This window comes from Anabas testudineus, chromosome 17, assembly GCF_900324465.2.
Source record: "Anabas testudineus chromosome 17, fAnaTes1.2, whole genome shotgun sequence".
Lineage (NCBI taxonomy): Eukaryota > Metazoa > Chordata > Actinopteri > Anabantiformes > Anabantidae > Anabas > Anabas testudineus.
Window position 1 is genome coordinate 11080368 of NC_046626.1, and position 22783 is coordinate 11103150.

At 40.0% G+C, this 22783-nt stretch overlaps 4 protein-coding genes across 5 annotated transcripts; all 4 read right to left on the bottom strand.

Annotated features, from left to right (window-relative positions):
* Positions 1 to 1173: 1173 nt before the first annotated feature.
* LOC113171359 (zona pellucida sperm-binding protein 3-like) lies at positions 1174 to 4433 on the bottom strand. Its single transcript, XM_026373659.1, has 8 exons — positions 4077 to 4433; positions 3520 to 3635; positions 3289 to 3392; positions 2973 to 3150; positions 2769 to 2886; positions 2554 to 2639; positions 2109 to 2368; positions 1174 to 1918 (listed from the first exon to the last, which is right to left on the bottom strand). Exons 1-8 carry the CDS (start codon positions 4389 to 4391, stop codon positions 1812 to 1814), a joined length of 1284 nt encoding a protein of 427 aa, XP_026229444.1. The 5' UTR covers positions 4392 to 4433; the 3' UTR covers positions 1174 to 1811.
* Positions 4434 to 6437: 2004 nt separating this feature from the next.
* On the bottom strand, positions 6438 to 7967 carry LOC113171361 (interleukin-12 subunit alpha). The gene is made up of 7 exons (XM_026373662.1): positions 7949 to 7967; positions 7707 to 7858; positions 7502 to 7588; positions 7251 to 7292; positions 6978 to 7100; positions 6683 to 6727; positions 6438 to 6569 (listed from the first exon to the last, which is right to left on the bottom strand). Exons 1-7 carry the CDS (start codon positions 7965 to 7967, stop codon positions 6438 to 6440), a joined length of 600 nt encoding a protein of 199 aa, XP_026229447.1.
* A 1008-nt stretch (positions 7968 to 8975) lies between these two features.
* LOC113171360 (schwannomin-interacting protein 1-like) lies at positions 8976 to 16691 on the bottom strand. Its single transcript, XM_026373660.1, has 7 exons — positions 16555 to 16691; positions 14589 to 14698; positions 11586 to 11703; positions 11258 to 11464; positions 10828 to 10951; positions 10341 to 10434; positions 8976 to 10223 (listed from the first exon to the last, which is right to left on the bottom strand). Exons 1-7 carry the CDS (start codon positions 16582 to 16584, stop codon positions 10172 to 10174), a joined length of 735 nt encoding a protein of 244 aa, XP_026229445.1. The 5' UTR covers positions 16585 to 16691; the 3' UTR covers positions 8976 to 10171.
* A 2600-nt stretch (positions 16692 to 19291) lies between these two features.
* Positions 19292 to 22014, bottom strand: LOC113171459 (mucin-2-like). Of its 2 annotated transcripts, none has more exons than XM_026373819.2 (5): positions 21713 to 22014; positions 21456 to 21608; positions 21250 to 21368; positions 19558 to 20977; positions 19292 to 19473 (listed from the first exon to the last, which is right to left on the bottom strand). In XM_026373819.2, exons 1-4 carry the CDS (start codon positions 22002 to 22004, stop codon positions 19592 to 19594), a joined length of 1950 nt encoding a protein of 649 aa, XP_026229604.1. In that variant the 5' UTR covers positions 22005 to 22014; the 3' UTR covers positions 19292 to 19473; positions 19558 to 19591. The 2 variants fall into 2 exon arrangements, with proteins under 2 accessions (XP_026229604.1, XP_026229605.1); XM_026373820.2 differs by having other exon boundaries at positions 19293 to 19473; positions 21468 to 21608; positions 21713 to 22013.
* Positions 22015 to 22783: the final 769 nt, after the last annotated feature.

Below are 22783 nucleotides of genomic sequence, written 5' to 3' on the forward strand. Positions count from 1 at the left end.
TGCACAAAGTAGCCCACAGCGAAGAGAAGCAGCATAATAAGGACCCCGGAAAGTTTGCGAGTGACCATTGCGATGTTGTAATAAGTCTTGTCCACGAATTCCTTGCAACAAGTGACGGCAGTGGTGTTAGTTCCCTGAACGCAGCAGACCTGGTCATCCTGGCAGAGGTCCTGTCCGCATTTTCGGATGGAAACGGTGCGAATAAAAAAGCATCCGCCGAGCACCGCCAGTACCCGACATCTGTAGGAAAACATCTCCGCTGTGGACAACGGTGGGAAATGATCCAGCGATGATAAAAGCCAGGGAAACAGGATGCAGGCGAGACGATTTACTGCTGGATAAGACGGAAAGACTGAAAGAGGAGCTGGTTGAAAGGCTGGTGCCGAGCCATCAGTGCACCGCATGCTCGAAGAATAGGACACAGGGAGGAGGGACGGTGGACGCGAACAGAGATCTGTCCATGTCCGCACACTGGGGAGTCACCACTCAGTCAACTGGGACAACTCAGACAGCCGACGTGCACCTATAACCTCTGCAACACATGGGAAAGCTAACAAGCTGGACTTAAAGTCCTAAGTGTAGTTCAGCATGATTTATCGCGCACTTAGCGGGTTTGCTGATACCATTTGCTAAGCGGTCATCAATGGCTTATTTACTTGATATAAAAAGCAAAGAGGCGCCCGGGAAATCGACCAGTCATGTCGGGAGCACTCTCCAAACGACCTCATTAATTAAGAGGTGGGAGGGAACTTCACCAAAAGACACCGACCTTTCAGAACCGTGGTCAGGGACCAGTTCCCCCACTGAGGAAACAATGAGGGGCTCTGTCCGAAGTGCTGACGTGACTAAACCCAAACAACTTAAATGTACTTTCCCTTTGCAATATTAATCCTGCTGTGTACAAACAGGGTTAAGTGAGGTCATCCTTTAAAAGACTTCTGTGGGCTGGTCCATGCCCGTTTAAATTGATCAGTATAGATGATGTACGTGTGAAGTGCTGGCTGGCAACTAGGATTTCTGCTCAAACTATGCAACTAAAAGTCTTATTTCCCTGAATTTATCTACCACATTTGCAACTTATGAGTCAAATGACCAATAAATGTTGAAAGATTTGATACAATTTCAAAAAGCAGCATGACTAATCATTTTACTGCAGGTGGCAGCCAAGGAAACCATTTTATATTACATCATATACCCTCAATGTTTAATCAATAATGCGACTGCATGAGGAGTAGGTTGTGGGAGTAAATGGACGGAAGTGGTCTTTAAGAGCATGTGTGGTTTATCCTTGGGTTTACAACAGCGGGTACTGTGTTGGATAAGCCTTTGTAGATGTCAAAAGCATGCAAGTACAAAAATACATCCTTTTGACATCCACTTCTGTTGCATGGGCCTAATGAGTTTAAGTGCTTAAAACCCAATGCTAATTAAATTGTCTGATACAGCCATATTGAGCCATTTGACCAAGAACTACAGGATGCTTCAGATATCAGATCAGATATCAAATAATGGAGACAACTGTATTGCTTTCATCTAAGACACATGCAACAAGCAAGTACATTTAGTGATCTAAAACATTTCTGTGGAAAACAAGTTTGCCCTTTGCAGAGAAAGCACCAGAACTGCAACAATAGAATTATCTTATAGTACATGAAGACTGTACCACTGAAGATGGCCGACGGTCAAGGTCACAGGAAAACGTCTAGCTCAAGTGAGATGGCATCTGAATGACGAGATTAATCTCTGTATTCTCTGTGTGTTTGCTGTGTTTACGTTGCTAAATACTGTCATATTGTCTGCTTTCCGAAGTCTCAGGTGATCTTGGCCTTTGGTGAAAGTCTTGATTTGGAATCTGTTGGCCCCGAGACAAATTCGCTGGATGCGAGGACAATATGAGGTCCCAGCTGCATAGTCCGCTCTAGGAAAAATAAAAATCACATGGGGGTAAAAAAGGGATTCTTCTGAATAGGTAGACCACAAACAAGCATAAACAAATATGATCCATGAATTTGAATGACAATGAAAACAAAAAAAATATGTTCATAGAATTTGTTTTACCGTGCACACAGTAAAATGATTGTATGTGAGAAGTACAAACAAATTCTCACCGGCTTTATAATCGTCTCCTCTCTTCACCAATTTGCCAGAGGACTGATTGGGGTCGTTGTATTGGCTTTGGCGCATTTTAGGACGGAAACGAATATACCTGGCTGGATGTTGCTCAGGTTTCTCGTGTGTAGTAATGGTAGATGAGGCTTCTGTGATCATAGTCGTCGTTGTCGGAGGTTCTGTGAACAGAGGTCCTTCAACCTGATAGGAAATACCACAGCTTCTACATGTCTGGTGATGCCCATCAACCGACCTCCATCTGGATACGAAGAAACATTTATGGAATTTGTTTCTTGTTAGATTGTGAAATAATTAAACTGTTATATTGAAACTTGAACAGAGAGTTTCTAGAAAGAAGAACATCAGATTTACTCTGTTCATTAACAAAAAAGGGACACTGCAACTGTTCGTGCAAATTATGAAAGGGTTGTATTTGTAGTTTACCTCTTCTCAATTAAAGAGCAGGCCTTGTTTTGAGAACTAACAGTCAAGTTGACAGGAACAGCCTTCATGTAGCAGGTTATGTAGACCTGTGGGAGAGAGAGCTTACTGAGAAACAATCAAATGACTGTATTGATAAGAACGTAGCCAATGCCAGTCTTAGGGTGGCATGCACATGTGCACTTAGGGCAATAAATGGAAAAGGAAAGGCAGCCGACCTGATTACTGGGCTCCCGGTAGAACCTGAAGGCATCAAGCTGAAATCTCAGCATGTGCTCCTCAACTCTTGGTAGGAAGTGGGAGCTCGAGTTTGTCAGGTAAGCATCAGCGAGACATCTGAAAGCAACAGAGAAGGAAAAGACAAAACTAGAATCAGGCTGCATCGTCTTCAATGGATGAATGTAGGATTTGACTGAGCTCACCCATAATTGTCGATGAAGTCATATCGTAAGATTGCCTCTGCATCTGGAGTTGTTGTGGCAACACAGTGGTCAACATAGACTTGTAGGGGGGCATGGTTAACCATGATGGCGGATGCCTCAAAATTAACAGGGTAACCCAGGAAATATGCATGTGATCCCCTCTCTAACTGCCAATCATCTGCAAAGATGAGAATAAATAAATGAAACATGTTCACACAATTCATATATTCTGATGCGCAAGAAACATCTTCATTATGAATATACTGCATAAAATCTATCGGCAAAGAAAGGTTTTCCTTCAGTGTCATTACAATACCAGCCATAAGGCGTAAATTGAAGTTTATCTGATCCCCTGCAGAGGCTCTGGAGACAAAAGGAATCCAGGTGGGACGCACAGAAATGCCATTCACAGCATACCTCCTTTGGAAAAAAAAATTAAAAATTCACGACAGGCTTACAAGGCTAGATACATGAATACATATCAAAACTGAAGATTATTGTTCCTTCAGGCTCGACAAACTACCGTGTCACTTTTCGTGGGTCTTACTTTTCGTAATGGCATTCAACTGGAACCCTTGCTCCATCCAGTCGAAGCACACCGTCAGATGAAGGCTCAGGGGAGTAGACTAGAACATTAGAATAAATAATCTTCTCTCGTGTCGACTGCAAAAGAACATTGTCAATCTTTGATCATGTTGAACAGCATGTGACAGATCAAAGCCCCTTAAGGGGCTAAAGTTACCTGAATAGATGAAAGATCAGTGCAGAATTTGTAAAATAAAGCTCGAGCTGCCCATTTAAGTAAGGGCAGCTCCAGACCCTATTGAGGGGTGAATGAATACAACTAAAAAAAAAAATGCAGGATTTATCATCATCATCATTTTTAATTCTCATTGCTATTCTGCATTCCTGAAAGAGGAAATCTACAGCAGTAAGACCTGGTTCCCATCCCAGTCAAAAGGACAATGAAAGCGAGCCATCATGTGCTAAAAACTAGCCTGTTATCTCGATGCTAAAACATAATTGAATTCCCCATTAACAGGCTAAAAAGGAGATGAACATCAGCAGTGGATGACATCCTAGAGCCGCCCCTGCATCACTCACGGAGAGTTGGGTCCCACACTCCATCAGCGGGGCCCGGACGGTGAATTGATCCTCTCCTGAGGGCAGAGCTCCGCACGCACTCCCTCCACCGACTAAATCTGAGCCCAGGCGCAGATGTCTGCCGTCCACCTTAAGGCCTGTGCTAAACATGTCAGCCTGCACCACAACCTCCATGGAGTCCGGATGACACCTGACCACGACAGGCCGCGCACTCGGCTCCTCCGGTTGGACTTCAGTTCTGCTGAGGCTCTGGGAGAAAAGTGAAATCAAGCCGATTATCCACCAAACAGAGGCTCTCAGCAGCTTGCGACCCATCCTTAGGCTCGGACGTCCAGGTGTGGACGGAGACACAGGTCTTCTGTCCTCTGAGAAGGTCCCTCAGCTGGAAGCAATCAGGGGTGATTTGAAGTTACTCCACCACAGCCTGGTGCGCGGCTCCACTCATTATAGCTGCGTTTAAGAGTGGATGTTTAAAGGCGTAGCTTTTATTTCTATGCAATAAATCAACAACATTAATTAGTTTTATGTAGTTATACTCTGGTAGTGTGTGAGACACATGGGCTTTAAGTTATACGTCCACCAGGTGGTGCTAAAGGCAAATAAATTGAGTGTGTGTCCGTGTAGCTTTAAAATCACCTGTTGATTCGAGCATTTCTGACACTAATTCATTGAGAGAGGGCTTTGTAGTTTAAAAAATGTGACAAATGTCATTAATTTTAGAAACTTGCACAGATAAAGGAATACAGAAAGTATGACAGGAGAGTTCTTCGCCCTGGGTTTTACCTCTCAGGAATCAGGAAGCCCTGCCAACAGGTGACTATTAGGAACTATTGTACTTTACTCCACTACATTTATCTGACAGATTGAATTAATTACATCAGTAATGCCTCCATCAACTTAATGATTATTTTAGAGGATGTAATTTAGTATTATTTGATTTTATGGGGTTATACAGAAAGTGTTCTGTTGTTTCGTGGAGCAGACAAGTGTTTTGTTCTTATTATCAACTTGTGTATTTTAATACCCTGTTTATTCTGTCTCTCTGATTGAATATGTCTGATTCTGCTCTATCGCCTATAAGTAAAGAGTTTCATATGTTTTCTATGGCAACAACGTCATAGGTCTTTCTCAACCCCATTAGCCACAAATCTCAGCTGTGCCAGTTCCCCTGAACACGGAAAGGATGTAAAGTGAAACAAAAACTCGTATTTCACTTTCAGTAAGCTTTTATGAATAGGTAACACCACTTACCCGCACTTTCAGAATATGATTAATTCCCTAAATAAATAAAAGTGTGTGACTTCCTGGTGACTCGGCTGCGCACTGAGCTGAACAGGTTAACACAAACCAGTTAGGTTGGTGGAAATGTGAAAACATCACAGAGCCTTCATCGGAGTAAGAAAACTTTTGCAGACATTCCCCTGTTAAATATCTGTCATCTGTTTTAGTCATTCAACAGAATGACAAACCTGCTGCATCTGACTCTAACTTGAATCTGAATTTATTTTATCATGCAAATCCTAACTCTATTTAAAACAGTTTAATCCATACCCCCAGGTATTTAAATTGACTTTCACTTCCTTCTGAATATCAAAAGAGTTTTTACTGTTATTATTATGGTCACCTGGTCACCATCATGTTGATTATTAACAGTGGATTTTCCAAATGTGAACAAACACCCTTCAGACATCCTGTCACTACTAATAATTCTCACAAGGCTCAGCTTGTGGGATGAGTTGTTTACAGGAAATTACAGTTAGATGTACAGAAATAGAAATATAGAAAGTGACACAAGAAGGAGATCACATTATTAGAAATTCAGGGTCATTAAATAAGAATATTCTTTAGTTAAACCAAATGCAGCATTTCCTGTAAATCACATATTTTGTTTAATGGTTGCAATATATTATTTCACTGCACATTATCCTTATCAAGGAGCATATCACTTAAATCATCTCACTGTAATATATTTTACTGAATAATAGTTAAAAAAAGGTAAAAAAAAAATCAATGAATGACAAATCAACAGAATTTATGCTGAAAAAATATTTATTTCATGAACTTTGGAACCAAGTGAATCGTGTAAAAATAAATAGTTGAAAATAAATATCCCAGAATTAAATAAATAACACATGTAAATAAATAGCATATAGTAAATACACTTAAAAAAAACTCATCTGAATGTTAAATTATAAATTGCCTAACTACTTAAAAATAAGTTAATAAGTGTTAACCCTTAAAAAGGTCAAGTGTTTCCTGTAACAACAAGATGATTTGATTGTACCGTGAAATATTACAGCAGTTTACACAGTTTCGATGTATAACTTGCAGAAACTGGAATTGTTTTAGCTCAGTGAGAAATTATTTAGCGTGTTGACCAGAGCTTATGTATCCAATGGCTCTGTTAATTGTGATGGTGCGGACCTGGAAGCCCTTCAGCACTTTGCAGAGGTTCAGTCGTTCATCATAGCTGCTGGGGCGGTCGATAGCAGCCTTTTAAAATAAGAGAAAGGCACGGTGTAGGATTCATTACTGTAAAACAAGAGCTGCTCTGCTGAAAGAATGATGTGTATTTTTAACTCATTGCTATGACTTGTATCACTTACCTTCACTGACGCCAGGTCTGTGAGCTGAATCCACGGGAAGCAGTTCTGTTGAGAGCAGATGGTTTTTAACACTGAACTGTCTTTAATGAACAATGAAATTGTTCAACAAAACCCTCGCCCACCGGCCTCTCATGTTAATTTAGCAATCTATCATACAGCAGGTCATATAGAAAACAGCATGTAGAAGGTAATCTGACTGGCTTACTACCCACTCATTGGACAGTCACTGTTCTAACACTTAATACTGTGCTAAAATAACACTGAAGGTAAAAACATGTTGTGTAAAATGAAATACCTCCATGAGTTCTCTGAGGCTGAACAGAACAGTTTGACCTAGTAAACTGTCAGGGTCCGGCTGAGCTGCAAGAAATCCGTAGTAGTGGACCAAATCCTCCCCAATGTTTGTCAGACATGACTCCTACGTCGCAAAACAACAGACATAGAGTGTTTATTGTGCACAATTTCAATGTGTGGCTTGAATTAGATGACCATGTTTTAACAGTACAAAATGAACATAAATAAAACAACAGAAAGAAGTTTTCTTATAAAGAGACAGAGTAAGACCTACCAGATTAAATTCTGTTTCAGCATTTCTAGAGCATTTTGATTCCTGTGAGACAAACACAGTTGCATATGAGTTAATCAGCCAGAACTAATTACTGAAGATTCAGTGTGTGTGGATGTAAAATGGAGTTGAATGGAAAGCAACAGGTTAGTACTATTATATTATTATTAATATAATTTGATTGTATTTTTAGACTAATTTGCTGTGTTAAACTCAAAATACATATGGATATATGAAATGGCTTCATTATTTACCTTTGGTGCACACACAGATGTTGTCTTTGTCTTCATATTCAGCTCTACATTCTGCTTTGTGCAGTTGATGCCACTGAACAGGTTATTCTGTGACGAAGAAAGGAGATTTTTTCAAATTTGTATTTTTTTTTTTACTCTAAATAACCAACAGAAGACGACACATGATAGTGCAGAAATTGCCATTCATTCAGTTTTGGAGCCCTACCTGTGTGAGAGCATCAGTGATGTTCTGCAGGAGAATCCATGCATATGAAACACAGGATTCACTCATTGGACCTTTGCTCATCACTGGCACAGACTGACTGACGTGCCACAGGGGACAGCTGAGGACCAAAAGCAGCAGGGCCGAAGTGGAGTCTGTCAAGAGGAGGAAAGCTTTAACAAATGTTCAGATTTATTGAGAAGATATTGAGACGAGATTGTTCAGTTAGTCATTGTTATACTCACAGAGCTTGACAAGCAGCATCTTGGATACGACTGTTGATTCAGATGTCTTGGTGAGTCTGACAGCACTCTGAAATCCTAAAGTGTTATATACCCATAATGATGCAGGGATTTCCCAATTTAGTTTGACACCTAATAGTAAATTGAAAGTGCTAAGTCAAGGTTGTGTAATTTCCTTTTTCTCCTTCTATTACTAAATGTTTGGATGAAACTGGAATTAACATTTAACATTGACACCAGTAAGTAAATGACCTATACATCTGTGTTACGGTGGAGGTTCACGCTGACTGTTCATTGTTGACATTTCCACAGAGGACAGAGTGAAAGTATGATGTGATACTTATTCCCAAGGTGTTCAGTGCCTCATTGATGACAAACAGAAACATTTAATCATATTTACAGTATGCACCAGACAAACCTTTTTTTAATTATAAAAAAAAATCTAAATAAAATATAAACATTTTAATTTGCCCACCTGTTAGCGAGTGTGACTTTTAATGATAACACATTCCTAAAGATTTCTTTCTTTATTTTTTAAAATCTACAAACTTTTGTAGACAAACACTTTTATTAGTGTTACCAATGCCATTTATACATTTTAGAGCCAAGTCTCTTGTGTTAAAATTACAGTTTGTGTAAAATATATGATGAAATATTTGTTTCATTTAGAACATTTTCATTTTTTTTTAGGTTTTTTTTCATTTTACCTTTAGTTTTGGTGACTTTTAATAATAATAGTATTCTAAAAGTGTAAACGAGCGCTAGTTCTGCCCCTCCTGTGAGAGTTGGTCCCCTCTTGCTTGTTTCAATGCTGCAAAAAACCCTCTTACATAAGTGTCAACACAAGTGTGAAACTCGACTCGACCGAGCCTGTTTGCTTCCCCATGCTGAGTGATGATGATGATGATGAAACAATGTTCACATGTTTCTTTTGCGTAGTTTTACAGTTAATGCTAACCCACACATTTAGTTTGAAAATCGATGCAAATAAGGTGTGAAATTCACTGAAATTTGGACCAAATTCACACCCTTCAAGCTTTTATTTTTATTATAATTATTATTTGCACTCATTATACAGTACATTTATCAACAAAGCAAACAATGAAAAAGAAACGTGTGCTCAGTGACATTCTTAAAACACTTCATCACAGCCAGACGAGAAGACATATTCTTCCTCCTTTTAATAAAGTATCTTTTAACTTTTACATACATTATGTTCATACATGTTGTAAACTGATAAAATATATTTAACGTCTTTCATGTTTATGTCTTTTTTAACATTAGTAAATGGAGCATAACCAAAATCACTTTGCATATTTTTATTTAGAGGCTTTTCATGTCAACCTGCCTCCAGTTTTTGTTTTTCCAACTTGAAAACCAAAATATTTTTGAACCCATATACCCTCATTTTATCTATAGTTTTGAGCACAGCACGTCTGACTAAATCTAATTTCTCTAATTAACATACATGTACTTCAAAATGTCCCATATACCGTAGCTCTAAGTGAAATGAAAGCAGGTGGAAACTTTCCAATTTTGTGTCTCAGTCATCTTTACAAGATTTTATGTGAGGCTGCTGCAGCAGCATTAAAACATTACTGTGACACTAAGCCGCAAATCAGCACAGATACAGACTGTTCATCATTTTCTATTGCAGCAGCCCAGGCAGTAGATGTTTAATAGTAAATCGCAGTGTTAGACAGAGATAACACGGTGCTTTTAGTGAACGAAAGATTGAACGAGTGAGCAGACTAGTGTGCAGAGAGACAAAGCTAACTGATCTTCTGTTCAGTTAGGTTTGGCCACTAGAAGTCAATTTCCTTTTGAAGACAAGTGAAAAAAAGGTGTGTAGCTCTCCCCTCTGATCCACCATTAACATACATGAGTGTTCCCGTGCAAAATGATAAAGAGGCTAATAAGGTTTAGAGATAGTGTTAAGTGAAGAGGTTTTCCCTTATCTTGTGAAATATGCTATGATTACTCAACCTGAGTGGAAGTGATAATACAACACAAACTCAACTGAGTCCGCACTGTAAGCAGTGAACACTCAGCTCCAAGTGACTGTCGTCAGACAACATCCTATGATGCAGTGTGTGTATAAATACTATATGGTGTAGTCGGCTCTCCTGAAACAGTCAGCACAGATGGAGTTTCCTTAATAACACTGGTGACAGTCCATGGAGTGGTTGAATGGCGTGCAGATGGACACAAGTGTAGCCAGGGTGTTTACTTAGAGACAGCTTTCTCCGCCTGGTGTCGCTGATGGCTGTGAGCGTGCCTGTCACAACAAAGGTTATTGGAGTCAGCACAGTTTATACAGTAATGTACAAAATACAGCTATAGAGAATAAGACACGTATGACAGATAGAAGAACAGACAAAGGTTGTAACTTTACCTGGTGAGGTCCTCTATGTCCACCAGCATGGCGTCCTGCTCCACATGCAGCTCATCCCTCATTAGCAGCAACTGCACCAGCTCCTCGTTCAAACCTGTGTAAGATAGAAAAAAGCAATTCCCCAATTAGATACAATAAAATGTACATGAACCTTCTTCCTTAAATATTTCTGAATAGGGACTGAAGAATATGAGTAAGAATCAACATCCAAGAAGCTTAGAGAGTAACTTTAGGTAAAAAACTTGTGGTAATTTCCCAACAAGGTCAATCAAATGCAAAATTTCAAAAAGAGTGTGAAGAAGTTCAAATCAATGCTGTTATTTTCTCATTTCTTAAAATTGGACCTAGTGAAGAAAAATGTTTTTCATCTGCTAACAACCATGCCATTGTAATTGGTGGCTAGTACAATGCTGCCGTATGTATAGGAGGTGTAATGGGTTTATCGATGACACATATGTGTGTTTGTCCTTGTATCTGTTCTACTTACTCTGAATCTGTGAGTGTAAGTCATTCGTGATGACTTGTAGCTGTCCAAGACTCATGTCCCTCATGTCACCTTGCCTCAGATTTCTCTTCATCAAACCCTCACTGATGTGAGGCAGATGAGGAAGCTGAGTATATAAACACACACGGGTATGATTACTGCAAAACTCAGGTTGAATGAATAAATACTAAAACATTATTCAGTACTGATCAACTTAATCAACAAGACATCTTGATCTTTGTATCCATCTGCATTTGCAAATGCCCCTCATTCATCAACTGTAGAAAACTTTTTGTGCTCTTTTGTTAACTTGCAAAGGGGGTTTCTCTTAGTCCCACACACATAATGTACTTATTCAAGTAATTAAGAGCTCCACAAATACACACACACACACACATATACATGTCCTCAGAGCTGTCTCTCACTGACTAACCAAGTCAGCCACAGGTGAACGTCTGTGTAGTTGGATTTGCCTCTCCACCTCCACCTGCATGCGGGCCATGGGTCGAGCTAGAGCCAATGCCACACGGGCCTCCTCCTGCAGTCTCCGCTGCACCCGCCAGAACCCGCTGCAGTCATCTAGCGGGTCGGAGTCCTCCTCTGCCGTGTCCCGGTCAGATAACGAGGAACTTTGCTTGCTCTGCAACATGTGGAAATGATATCACAGCCATGATGTTCTCAGTTGTTATTACAAAGAGGGATGAGAGTAGTGGAACAACATATGCAAAAAAACAGAGATAATATATTTAAGCTGTGCATACCACAGGAGACAACGGTGTGTCCAGACTAGTCTCTGTCCTGCTGTCCTCAGCATCACTGTCTTTGTCACTGCTGCTGTCATTAACAAAACACACCTGCAGGTTCACACCACTCTGGAGCCTGCAAAGAAAGACACGAAGAGTAAGGAACACCAGACACTGAAAAACAATTTTTAGTCATAGTGAAACCTACTGTATGGGTAAAAAAAAAAAGGGAACTCACACAAAAACAAACAGCATTTTTAAATGAAAAAAGCCACAACATGCAGAACTTAGGCCTCTATATTCATTCCCGGAAAGTTGATCCTAAAAGGCATTTTGTAATTTGCATTGTAATTGTGCACATTCAATTGTGAGAGCAGTATATAAGTATTTTAGAATCATAAAGTGAGCGTCAACAAGCATTTATTTTAATTTGGATGCTTACTGTAATTTCCTCTAAAAACCAAAAGTATTATCAGAAAGTTTGGTGGCTCACTGTACTGCACTGCACGTCATGTGCCCTATTCCAGTGGGGCATAAGCTGGATTTTTCGGCAGTATTTTCCTTACCGATGCACTGATACACTCCAGCACATAAAAATGTTCATGGGAATTATGACACGGATGGCAAACTTGCTTCTTAGTAAGATAAGTCCCTTGGTGTTTTTTCCGGTCTAGGGTTAAGTCCCTTTGTTTCAGTTAAGGGAAACGTTCACACCTTTTCCTGTTTCAACATAAATGAGGTCTGTAAAGAAACACTCTTCACTCATCCAGAGCTGATGTAAAAAAGTTGCCTGGCCTGGAAGCAACTCTGACCTCAACCCATCCCAGTCTCTTTAAATTAGCAGCTATCCTGCAACTCATTTCCCCAACATGAAGAAATGGCCCAACCTGATCTCACTAATGCTCTAGGTTTAAAGAGAGCAAATCACTGCAGCAAGGGTCTAAAATCGTTGGAAAGACTTTCCAAGTAGAGGCCAGTCGGTTGTTGTAGCAGACGATTACCTGGATGTTTCAGAGTTGCATGTTTAATGACGACATGTTCACACAGGAACAAAAGCAACTGAAAGCTTTAATGTAACAGCTAAAATTACAATCACAAGGCCCTCCCCGGTAGTTTCGCATTGAAACCTCAACCTCAACCTTTCCAGGAGCTCAAAACACCATTCACTGAATTCCACTTTATTATATTAACAACACAAGTGACCTCCCCCGACACGGGGATGAGAACAATAACTTGCATCACAACACACAAAATGGACAAATGGGTCTGGAATTTCCACTCTGAACCAAAGCCCAGAGCGTGCACCTCTGTCTCCACTGGAGGTCACGTGGCTCTATATCCACCAATCACAGCTCCTGACTCATTACGAGCATCACTTCTTCTTTCATGTGGACCACAGACAGACTGCATTTCCTTTCCTACGGAGGGGGGGAGGCACTGTATTTAATATAAACGCCACCTCTGACGAAAAAGGCAAAGTCACAGAAAGTTACTACAGGTCAAAGGTGTCATGTAATGAAAGTAAAGTTATGTTGCCTTTGGTTGATCCTATGTCTGATGTAATACAACTTGTTCAATTGTGTCTAAAACAAACATGAAATGTCAGTTTCATTAAGGGAAAATTACCTGTACAGTGTACAGGTTAGTGCACAAATTATTAACATTAAATCACAGGAAGACTAATGCACACACACACACACACACACACACACACATCATAAAATTCTGAATTATATTGGAATTTAACAAACATATACAAATATTTGAAAAATATATTTCACATTTTCTAACATTTTTCAGTGGAGATAGCTATTTCCAGCATCGGACACGTCACGCCTATATATATCCTATGAGAAGTATGTTCTGAGTTTCTCTCACAGCAAAACAACACACAACAGAGGTCCCCTTTGCCTATTCTTTTCACGCTCTTGTTGTTCTTTGTTCTACTGCGGCTGTAAAGTAGTTATTGTTCAGGTCGATGTCAATTCCCTTGGACTGACTGTAAAAAATGTATGTGGCTTTCCGGGAAACCTTTCACTTTCTTTTTGGCATGCCTGTCAGTTTAATGACTCACACATTCTCTTCCTCTGTTAGTTTCCAAAATCCATTGTAGACACATGATAATTCTTAATTATTTACTTGACCCATCTTATTGCACTCTGTTGCTACTCTCTGATCCATGACTCACTGTTTCTTCAAACAACCCACTGTCATTTACTGTCATTTACTGTCATTTACAATACACAGAAACCAACAATGGCCTCAGACGGGGTTTTGTCTTTTGCATTTGTGTGTTTTAAGTTTATGGCTCTTCTTGTTCTTGTAACTCTGTTGTTCGGGAGTTTGGTACTGAACAGCTCTCTCTACTGGACTGAGAATCAGGCAACTAGTCAAACACTACATCACTGTCCTGTGAAAACATTTAAGAGCTAAAAAACACGTTTATTGCTTTGTGACTGTTTTTTTTTTTTTTTTTTTTGTACAAATAACCCACTGGGGTTTTCTGTCTTTTATTTGTAAGAAGATGCCTAATAAAATCTCCCTAGTTCAAACACCAACACATAATATTTTACTTTATCTTGAAAATTTCTAAATCATTTGTAGATATGTGCTATTTCATTGTTTCATTTCAAAGTTGTTTCAAAGACAGCTAGACTGACATAAGCACTGCCTATAATGGGAATCTAGAAATCACTAATACACTCATGTAGTGTGAATAAGGAGGTTCATAACATAAGCAGCACGTTCAGTCTACAAACCTACAATCAAGTTCTAAACATAATTTCATGCTTAACATAGATTAATAATGTTATTAGATAATCAATAATTAACTGGGTCTAGGTATGATTATGATGCTGTTTGACTGCCAATCTTCCCAGAATAGAATCTAGAAAACAGCAGTAGATCCAACGGGCCAGCTGTCTGCAGCTAAAACAAACATGTTGGTACGAGGCTTCAAAAGCCTACATTGATCAAACGATGACACGCTCATATCCACACACACACTCGATTCAAACCCACCGGGAGGACGGGCCGTTTTTACTGCAGCTGGTGTAGATGACTGGCTCGTCGTCATAGAAACTGCCAAGGGCAAGTCTCTGCCTGATGGACTCTCTCTCGTTCCTCTGGGCCTGCGAGAAACACAGAAAAATGCATGGATAAGAACGGTATTAGTAAAAGTGCTGCTCCTCCACTGTCATCTCTGCTCGATTGATCAAGTAGGACACAAACTGTGCAGACTGATATTTAAATTAGAGCTATAAATACTCTGGTGGTACCGACAATAGAAAAGGATCAAATTAAAACATGAGAAAGGACAAAGAACATGTAGTGTATGGATTATGTAAGGAAGGATGTTGACTGCCTCTCACACATCAACATGATCTATCTTTGGGCTCTATAAAGACTCAGTCATTACAGACTATAGGCCAACAGCAGGGGCTGGTATAGAAAATGTTGGGATGAATAAATCTGGCATATCTTCAGGTCTCATAACACCCTGTTTAAATGTATACAGCATGTTTGTTTGTTTGTTTGTTTGTTTTCTCTTTGCAGGTCTAAACATAAAAAATGACCATGTAATCTATTACTGTTGTAAGTATTTGTTCATTTTTGTAAATGTGACACTTTTACATTATCCAAAGCGACTTACAGGGTACAGGACAACAAGGGCAGGATAAGCATAAGGAGGTCTTGCCTAAGACCCCCTACTACACTATCCTGCCACTTCGCTTCCTATTGTTAACCAAACACACCAATCAATTAACCCTTAGGGTCTTTGGGAATGAGTAACTAAACGACTACATTTGTTGTAATTCACCAATATCAATCATTTTCTCATTTCTTCTCTGACATTTCATTATCAAGACAGCAGCTAATGTTTTCAGTAAAGGGTTTACAAATTCTGTCCTTTCCAGCTCAAGCTGATGATTCAAAATGCCAAGTCACTCTGTACTAATTACCCAAATATGGCTCTTTACATTTGACATTTGCTCAGCTCTCCTCAAGTTTATCTCCAGGAATAATGTTTTCACAATGTTTCTCAACATCTGAGTTTCACTGCCCTGATTTAATTTTAATCCTTTTCCATCGGCTCTTCCTCTTCTTCTCCTCCTACGTCTTCAGTTCCCATCTTTCCCTGAATCATCATCTCAGCTTCCACTCTGCTTACCCTGATCTGATTTCTTTTTCCAAGTATTTGAGCTGCATTGGTTTTTGAAATTCTACATTTTTTCTCAGTGCTGAGAAATACCAAATGGGCACCGTTTCTATTATGGCTCCATAGGAAAATATTTTTAGGTGATGGCCAAATGCCCACATGTTCTAAAGCTGCTTACAACCGCTAAATAACACCCTTACCTGTCAGCAGTCTCTTTCTGTAAATAACTTCAAAACTGTTCCAACATGCACACACCCTCTCTTTTTTTGTGACGCATCATTACACGAAGCTGTGATGTAAGAGCATTAATCATATTTGACCGCCTCTGCTGATCTACTTGAGACAACCGGATGTTCTCCTTAATAAGAAACTGTCTACGCACATGGATTGACACCCAGTCTATTTTATCCTTTTATTCTCCTATACATAACAAAGTATGTGGTACGGCATCATCTTGCGTCTTGTGGTCACTGTAAAAGAGATTTATAATTTATGAAGAACTTAAAATAACACATCCTCCTACATGCATTATCCAGAGATGAGCAGCTAAACATTACCCATCTGTGTGTGTGTGTGTATATATATATATATATATATATATATATATATATATATATATATATATATATATATATATATATACACATATATACAGTATCAAGTTGTAAAACATACCCACTAGCTTTACAATCGCTCTCCTGTCCATCCTGTATAGCTGATTCATTCAACAGCAACACACCCATGATGGGTACTAGTCATGGAGTCCTGTAAACGTAATGCTACATACGCTACACACATCCATATGCAAACACAAATTAATTAACACACCTGGTAAACGCGTTTCTCCTGGTGCACCATCCTTCAGTGCATCGTACTATAACAGCCAGCGAGCCTTTCTCTATACTGCAGTGAAGCTAGACCCAGGAGACCCTGTCATATACTGCAGCTCTGTGCAGGAGAGCAAGAGAGGGAGGGAGAAGAAAGCAGAGAGAGGAGGGGTTGGGTGGGCGTTGTGGAGAGGAAAGAGTGGGAAGAGACGGAAGTGGAGGTAGAGAGACAGACGAGGGATGGGAGATACAGAGCTGCTCAGTGCTGCCACTGCTCTCCTGATATGTAATCTGTTCCTCCATCTTCCTCACTTGCTGTTTGTCTCTTGGTTTCTCCTCTATGTTTGATTGCTTTATTTGAAGGAACAGAACAAAGAACAGCATCTAGAAGTCTGACTCCTGATAAGAGGGAACAGATATCATAGATTTATAGAAATACAGACAGATTATTGGACCATAGCAAGGTAAGTGAGGTGGGCTAAAAGGCCAGGCTAAAAATAGCCTGATAAATGAGATTGCAACAATGGAAAACAAATGCATTAAAGAAGCTATGGTTCAACCTCTCCCAATGAGTGTTAGCCCTTCTGAGCAACACTGACACGGTGCCTGCATCTGTTCATTGGCCCAAATCAGAGTGATGAATTTTGAATTGCACAATATCTGTTTGTTTTGTCTCCTAAAGGAATTTGCTTCAGCCTCGTTCCACATGACAGATTCGAGTGTGATGATCCGTAAGAGACACAAGAAAACACAGGGTGCTCGTGTCCACACGTGCATATAAAAAACACAAATGCATAGTTACCAAAGTGCTGTGTCAGAGTGTCAGCAGTGGGCTGATTAAACAAAATAATGTTTTGAATCATCTTTCACATGTATCATGGGATGATACATTACTAACTATACTACATCTACATACTGTATATAGAAACCAAATCCAACATAGTGTAGGACTGCAAATGCTTGTTATGTGTTACATTGTCTATACATTTAATTGTCTTTTAATCTAGATTTTTACATTTCCACATTTTATTATTATTTTTTTGTTGTTGTTGTTGTCCCTATTTGTTTCCTGGTTGTTGTGATAAAAGAGATGTAGTGAAATTTGTCTGTACAAATGGATTCAAGAGGGAGTAATTCGGTGCTTGTGTAGTTAAAAATGAATGAGACAAAAACTTACAGAGATGCTGGAGAGTCTGGTTCGCCCTCCACTGCAACACTGTCCACTGTCTCCTGCCTGTCGTGCAAAAATATCCTGGAGCTCGTCAGCCCAGCTGCGGCTGTTTACCATGCAGCCCCTTGCTCCTATCTGCTGTTGTATGTCAGAGTTGCCATCAACTCCACAGTCCTGCCACCAGTGGCCTGTTGTGGGCTTTCTTGTGAATACCTCCTCATCCTCTTCCTCATCCATGTCCATGTCCATATCATAGTCCTCCATGAAGACAAAACGTGTGGAGCAGGTGTAGCAAATGTCAGAGTTGGGGGAGGGGCTAAATGCTCTGGCAGTTAATACAGCCAAAGATAAACTTAAGATATTCAGATGTCGGACACAGATGTTACTGAAATCAACCACTTCAATGCTGCAGATTAACCTCGTTCATTTCTATGTCTCCTGTAGTAATACAGATAAAACAAATTAATACAACATGAGCCTAATCAGTAAACTGTTCAAATATCTCTTTTGTGGACACTGTTCTAACTCTGTTTTCAGGTTGTTCATTTACAAATACAAGTGATATGAACCATATAACGCAGAAATGGCCTGGTCTACCATACTAAATTCAATTAAATTCTAAATCACATATGAAGTAAAATAGAAAATTAATACATAGTACATGCTGTGCATAACTCACCTACATTGTAGAAATGCAACCAGATCCTAAGATGCTCAAAATAAAATGTAAAAAAAAGAAAGGAAAAAACCAAACAAAACAGTGTTGCATCAGAGGACAACTGCTTTTTCCATGTTAGATCGAGATTTTAGGATTTTTTGCTCTAAGTGAGGAAAAAATGCAGACAACCATCCAGGCTTTCAAAGAGACCCGAGTTACATGTCTTCCTATTGTCACGTGTGGCTTAGTTTCAGTGACGTGTATATGTGTGCATGAGGGAGTGTGTGTCATCACGGCATGCCCAGAGGAGAGAGCACCATGTGGAAATATATAGGAACAGACAGAATGGGGTGCATGTGCTGTGTGTATAGGAGCAAGTATCACATTCACATTATTAAGTATAGAACTTTTTTTTTTTTTGAGAAAGGGAGTTTTTCAATTTATTCCATAAAAGATGGAGAACTTTGTTTCTGCAATATCATTTCACATTTATTTAGTTGCTCCCATCTGGTCTTCCTTTGGCAGGACCACTGGAGCAGTATGAGAGGAGGGGCCTTGGGTACAAGAGAGTTCATTTTAAATCACTGAGATGTTAAGAAAAAAACAAAAAACAAAAAAGCACACAGAATGAGGCAATTTAACAAAATGAGAACTAGAATTTGGATTATGCATTTGGCCAAATTACATTTGTGATCATTACATTTCTTTTAGAGGCATTTACTTAACAGAAGTCCATCAGGTTTATATTTTTTATCTGGCAATACAGAGTGGGCACACAGATGTCATTGACTTTTGGCAGACTGACTCCTGAGGTAAGTTTGCAGCCCAGAAGAGATAGTGTGGAATTAAGGTGCAATACACCAAGTTATTACTTTACTGAAGCTTTTAGTTTGAAATGTGACATTTGTACATTGAAGCAAAAAGGGTGGTAGAATTACGTAGGTGTAGTCACTCATTTTGTAAATAACCCCCCCCCCACATTACACTCGTAGAGCATAAGAAAATAAAATGCATTACAGATTGGCAGGAGATAGACAACATTTTAATGATGGCATGTTTATTCAGTGCTCAGCAACACCAGATACAAGCCCCTGAAAAAAAAAATAATAATAATAAATTACTGGTTAGAAAATTCTGTAGAATTGAATTCATTCAATGTAAATAAGTCCACTTACCATTTAGAGTTCAGCCTTGTCTAGATAGGTTTTTCTAATCAAATTGTCGATTTTTCAAATGTCGCCAAAAGTAATATGGGTGTTTGTAGTAAACATCTTCAGGGGGATTCACTTGAGGGGGGGCTCCTGTGGTTGTGGAAGAAGTAGTTCTTGAACGACCAAAAGTAGTGCCTCTATGATGTGGCCAACCAAAACCATGATACCAAGGATAATATGGAATAGGATATGCAGGCGGATTCATTTGAGGGGGTGCTTCCATGGTTGTGTCAGGCTGAGGAGTAGTAGTTGTGGAGCGACTAAAAATCTGTCCACGTGGCCAGCCATAGCGGGAGTACCAAGGATAATATGGGATAGGATATGCAGGTGGATTCATTTGAGGGGGTGCTTCCGTGGTTGTGTTAGGCTGAGGAGTAGTTGTGGAGGGACCAAAAATTTGTCCTTGTGGCCAGCCATAGCTTGGACACCAAGGACAATATTGGACAGGATATGCAGGTGGATTCATTTGAGGGGGTGCTTTCGTGGTTGTATCAGGCTGAGGAGTAGTTGTGGAGGGACCAAAAATTTGTCCATGTGGCCAGCCAAAGCTTGGATACCAAGGATAATATTTGACAGGATATGCAGGTGGATTTGTTTGAGGGGGTGCTTCCGTGGTTGTATCAGGCTGAGGAGTAGTTGTGGAGGGACCAAAAATTTGTCCTTGTTGCCAGTCATAGTTTGGATACCAAGGATAATATTTGACAGGATATGCAGGTGGATTTGTTTGAGGGGGTGCTTCCGTGGTTGTATCAGGCTGAGGAGTAGTTGTGGAGGGACCAAAAATTTGTCCTTGTTGCCAGTCATAGTTTGGATACCAAGGATAATATTTGACAGGATATGCAGGTGGATTTGTTTGAGGGGGTGCTTCCGTGGTTGTATCAGGCTGAGGAGTAGTTGTGGAGGGACCAAAAATTTGTCCTTGTGGCCAGTCAAAGCTTTGATACCAAGGATAATATTTGACAGGATACGCAGGTGGATTCGTTTGAGGGGGTGCTTCCGTGGTTGTATCAGGCTGAGGAGTAGTTGTGGAGGGACCAAAAATTTGTCCTTGTGGCCAGCCAAAGCTTTGATACCAAGGATAATATTTGACAGGATACACAGGTGGATTCGTTTGAGGGGGTGCTTCCGTGGTTGTGTCAGGCTGAGGAGTAGTTGTGGAGGGACCAAAAATTTGTCCTTGTTGCCAGTCATAGTTTGGATACCAAGGATAATATTTGACAGGATATGCAGGTGGATTTGTTTGAGGGGGTGCTTCTGTGGTTGTGTTAGGCTGAGGGGGCCGAGTAGTAGTTGTAGCAGGTGTTGCAGTGGGACTTTGCAGCATGGGACAAGTAAGTCTAACTGGAATGTTCATCCAGTTCATTGGCAACACATAATATCCATTCTGAAACCAGAAAATGTAGTAGAGAACTTAACATACTTACTAGCAAATATGAGTCCAACATTTCTAAAAGCTGACTTCATCCTAGGAGTACCACAAATCTCCATTTAGTCAAATATGCCTATATAGCAAACTTATTTAATTAGCTGTCCAAAAAAAAAAAAAGATACAATATGTAATGAACCCACTTTGGATTCATCACCTTTTGTTATTGGTCCAATGCTGTAGTGACTCTTAACATGTGCTTTTTGCATCATAAGTTTGCACAAGCTTACCTCATGTATCACGTTGCAGCCGTCATAGGGAACTGCTAAAATGAGACCCAGTGAGTGCCGTCGTAATGAGTAGCCACAAGTATTAGGCACCTGGATCAGAGGAAGGTTATGTCCAATGCCTGGGAGTGAAGAGGGAACATTAATTTAATATGGACATGTCAAGTGCTTAGATCTTCAAACAGATCTTTTGAGAAGACTGGCTTAACTGTTGTCAATACCCATGTCTAGCTGAAGGTATGCAGCTCCTGGTCCCATGGCTTTTAGCTTCATCTCTTTCTGACCACAGTACAGCATAGGGTTCAACCGCCTCCATGCCGTTTCGTAGGCATTCTCAAGCTGTAAGACAGGCCCCAACATCTCTTCAGATGTAAAGGTGATCAAATTAGTTAAAACATCCATTAGTTTTTGAATACAATTTATTTCCATGTCATGTGTGCAACTCACAACGACATCAAAACCTTACCTGGTCCATCAGATTGAGTTGAGTCAACATGTGACAATCCATTGTTAGCTTTAGCAGCAGAAGACCTGGACTTAAAGCTAAGCTCTTTACCATTAAGGAGAATGCGTCCGGTCCTTACTTTCAACACTGGGGCATTATTAACCAACTTCCCCTGCTGAGCTGTTCTGTTCAAGTTAAAACAAGTTAAACTCTGGGCCAACGAGAACAAGAGCAATATAATTGCTATAGATCGCCGTAATCTGCAATGCCATTCATCATCCACTGCCATTCTGAAAACACACGCTGAAAGCATGAGGCGAAGCGCCTGAATTACAGCTTTTAACACTGAGCACACTGTCACCAGATAATCAGCCAATAAGATTAGACTTCAGCTATCGCTTACACCTGAGTTAATCAAGGTCGGAACAGCTGGGATGATTCAGGCTGATCAGTCTCTGATGTCCTAGTTCACTGTTGTCTTCAAGTCAAAAATGTCAGTTCTGCGTGATGTGCCCTGAAGTATTTATTTCATACCAGATATTAAGATTTACAACACCCACATTAACCCTTGAACTGAGACGTTATGGCCCAGAAGTTTGGACTGGAAGAAAAGTACAGATACAACTACTGCTACAACTTCTAGATTCCCAGATGACTGAAATAAAGTTGTTGGAGGAGCTGTTGCAGGCTTGGGGCTCCACGGTGAGACTGGGATACCTTGCCAACACAGTGGCAGCAAATAGCTCCCAGGAAAAAAACAAAACAAAATCAGAACTCAAGGTTACACAAAACCAGTGAGGTTACCACGGCAGCAGCGATTCGTTTTTTGACTGATGACAAAAGTATAACACAAGCCAAGGACTTAAGAATAAGCTATAAACCCAGTGCTTGATTTTTAACTTTTGCCTGTGCATGAAAAATTAAGCGAGCAACAGTTAGAAATAAAAAGGACCTTTTTTCCCTGGAGAGTCAGCTGTTCCATGCTCTCCTGATTTCTTTCCTTCTTACTCGTCTCTCTGTTTTTCTCAGTCGCTAACAGTCTGTCACATGCGCCAAACAACAAGTCAGAATAACAGCTGTAGTGAAGAATAC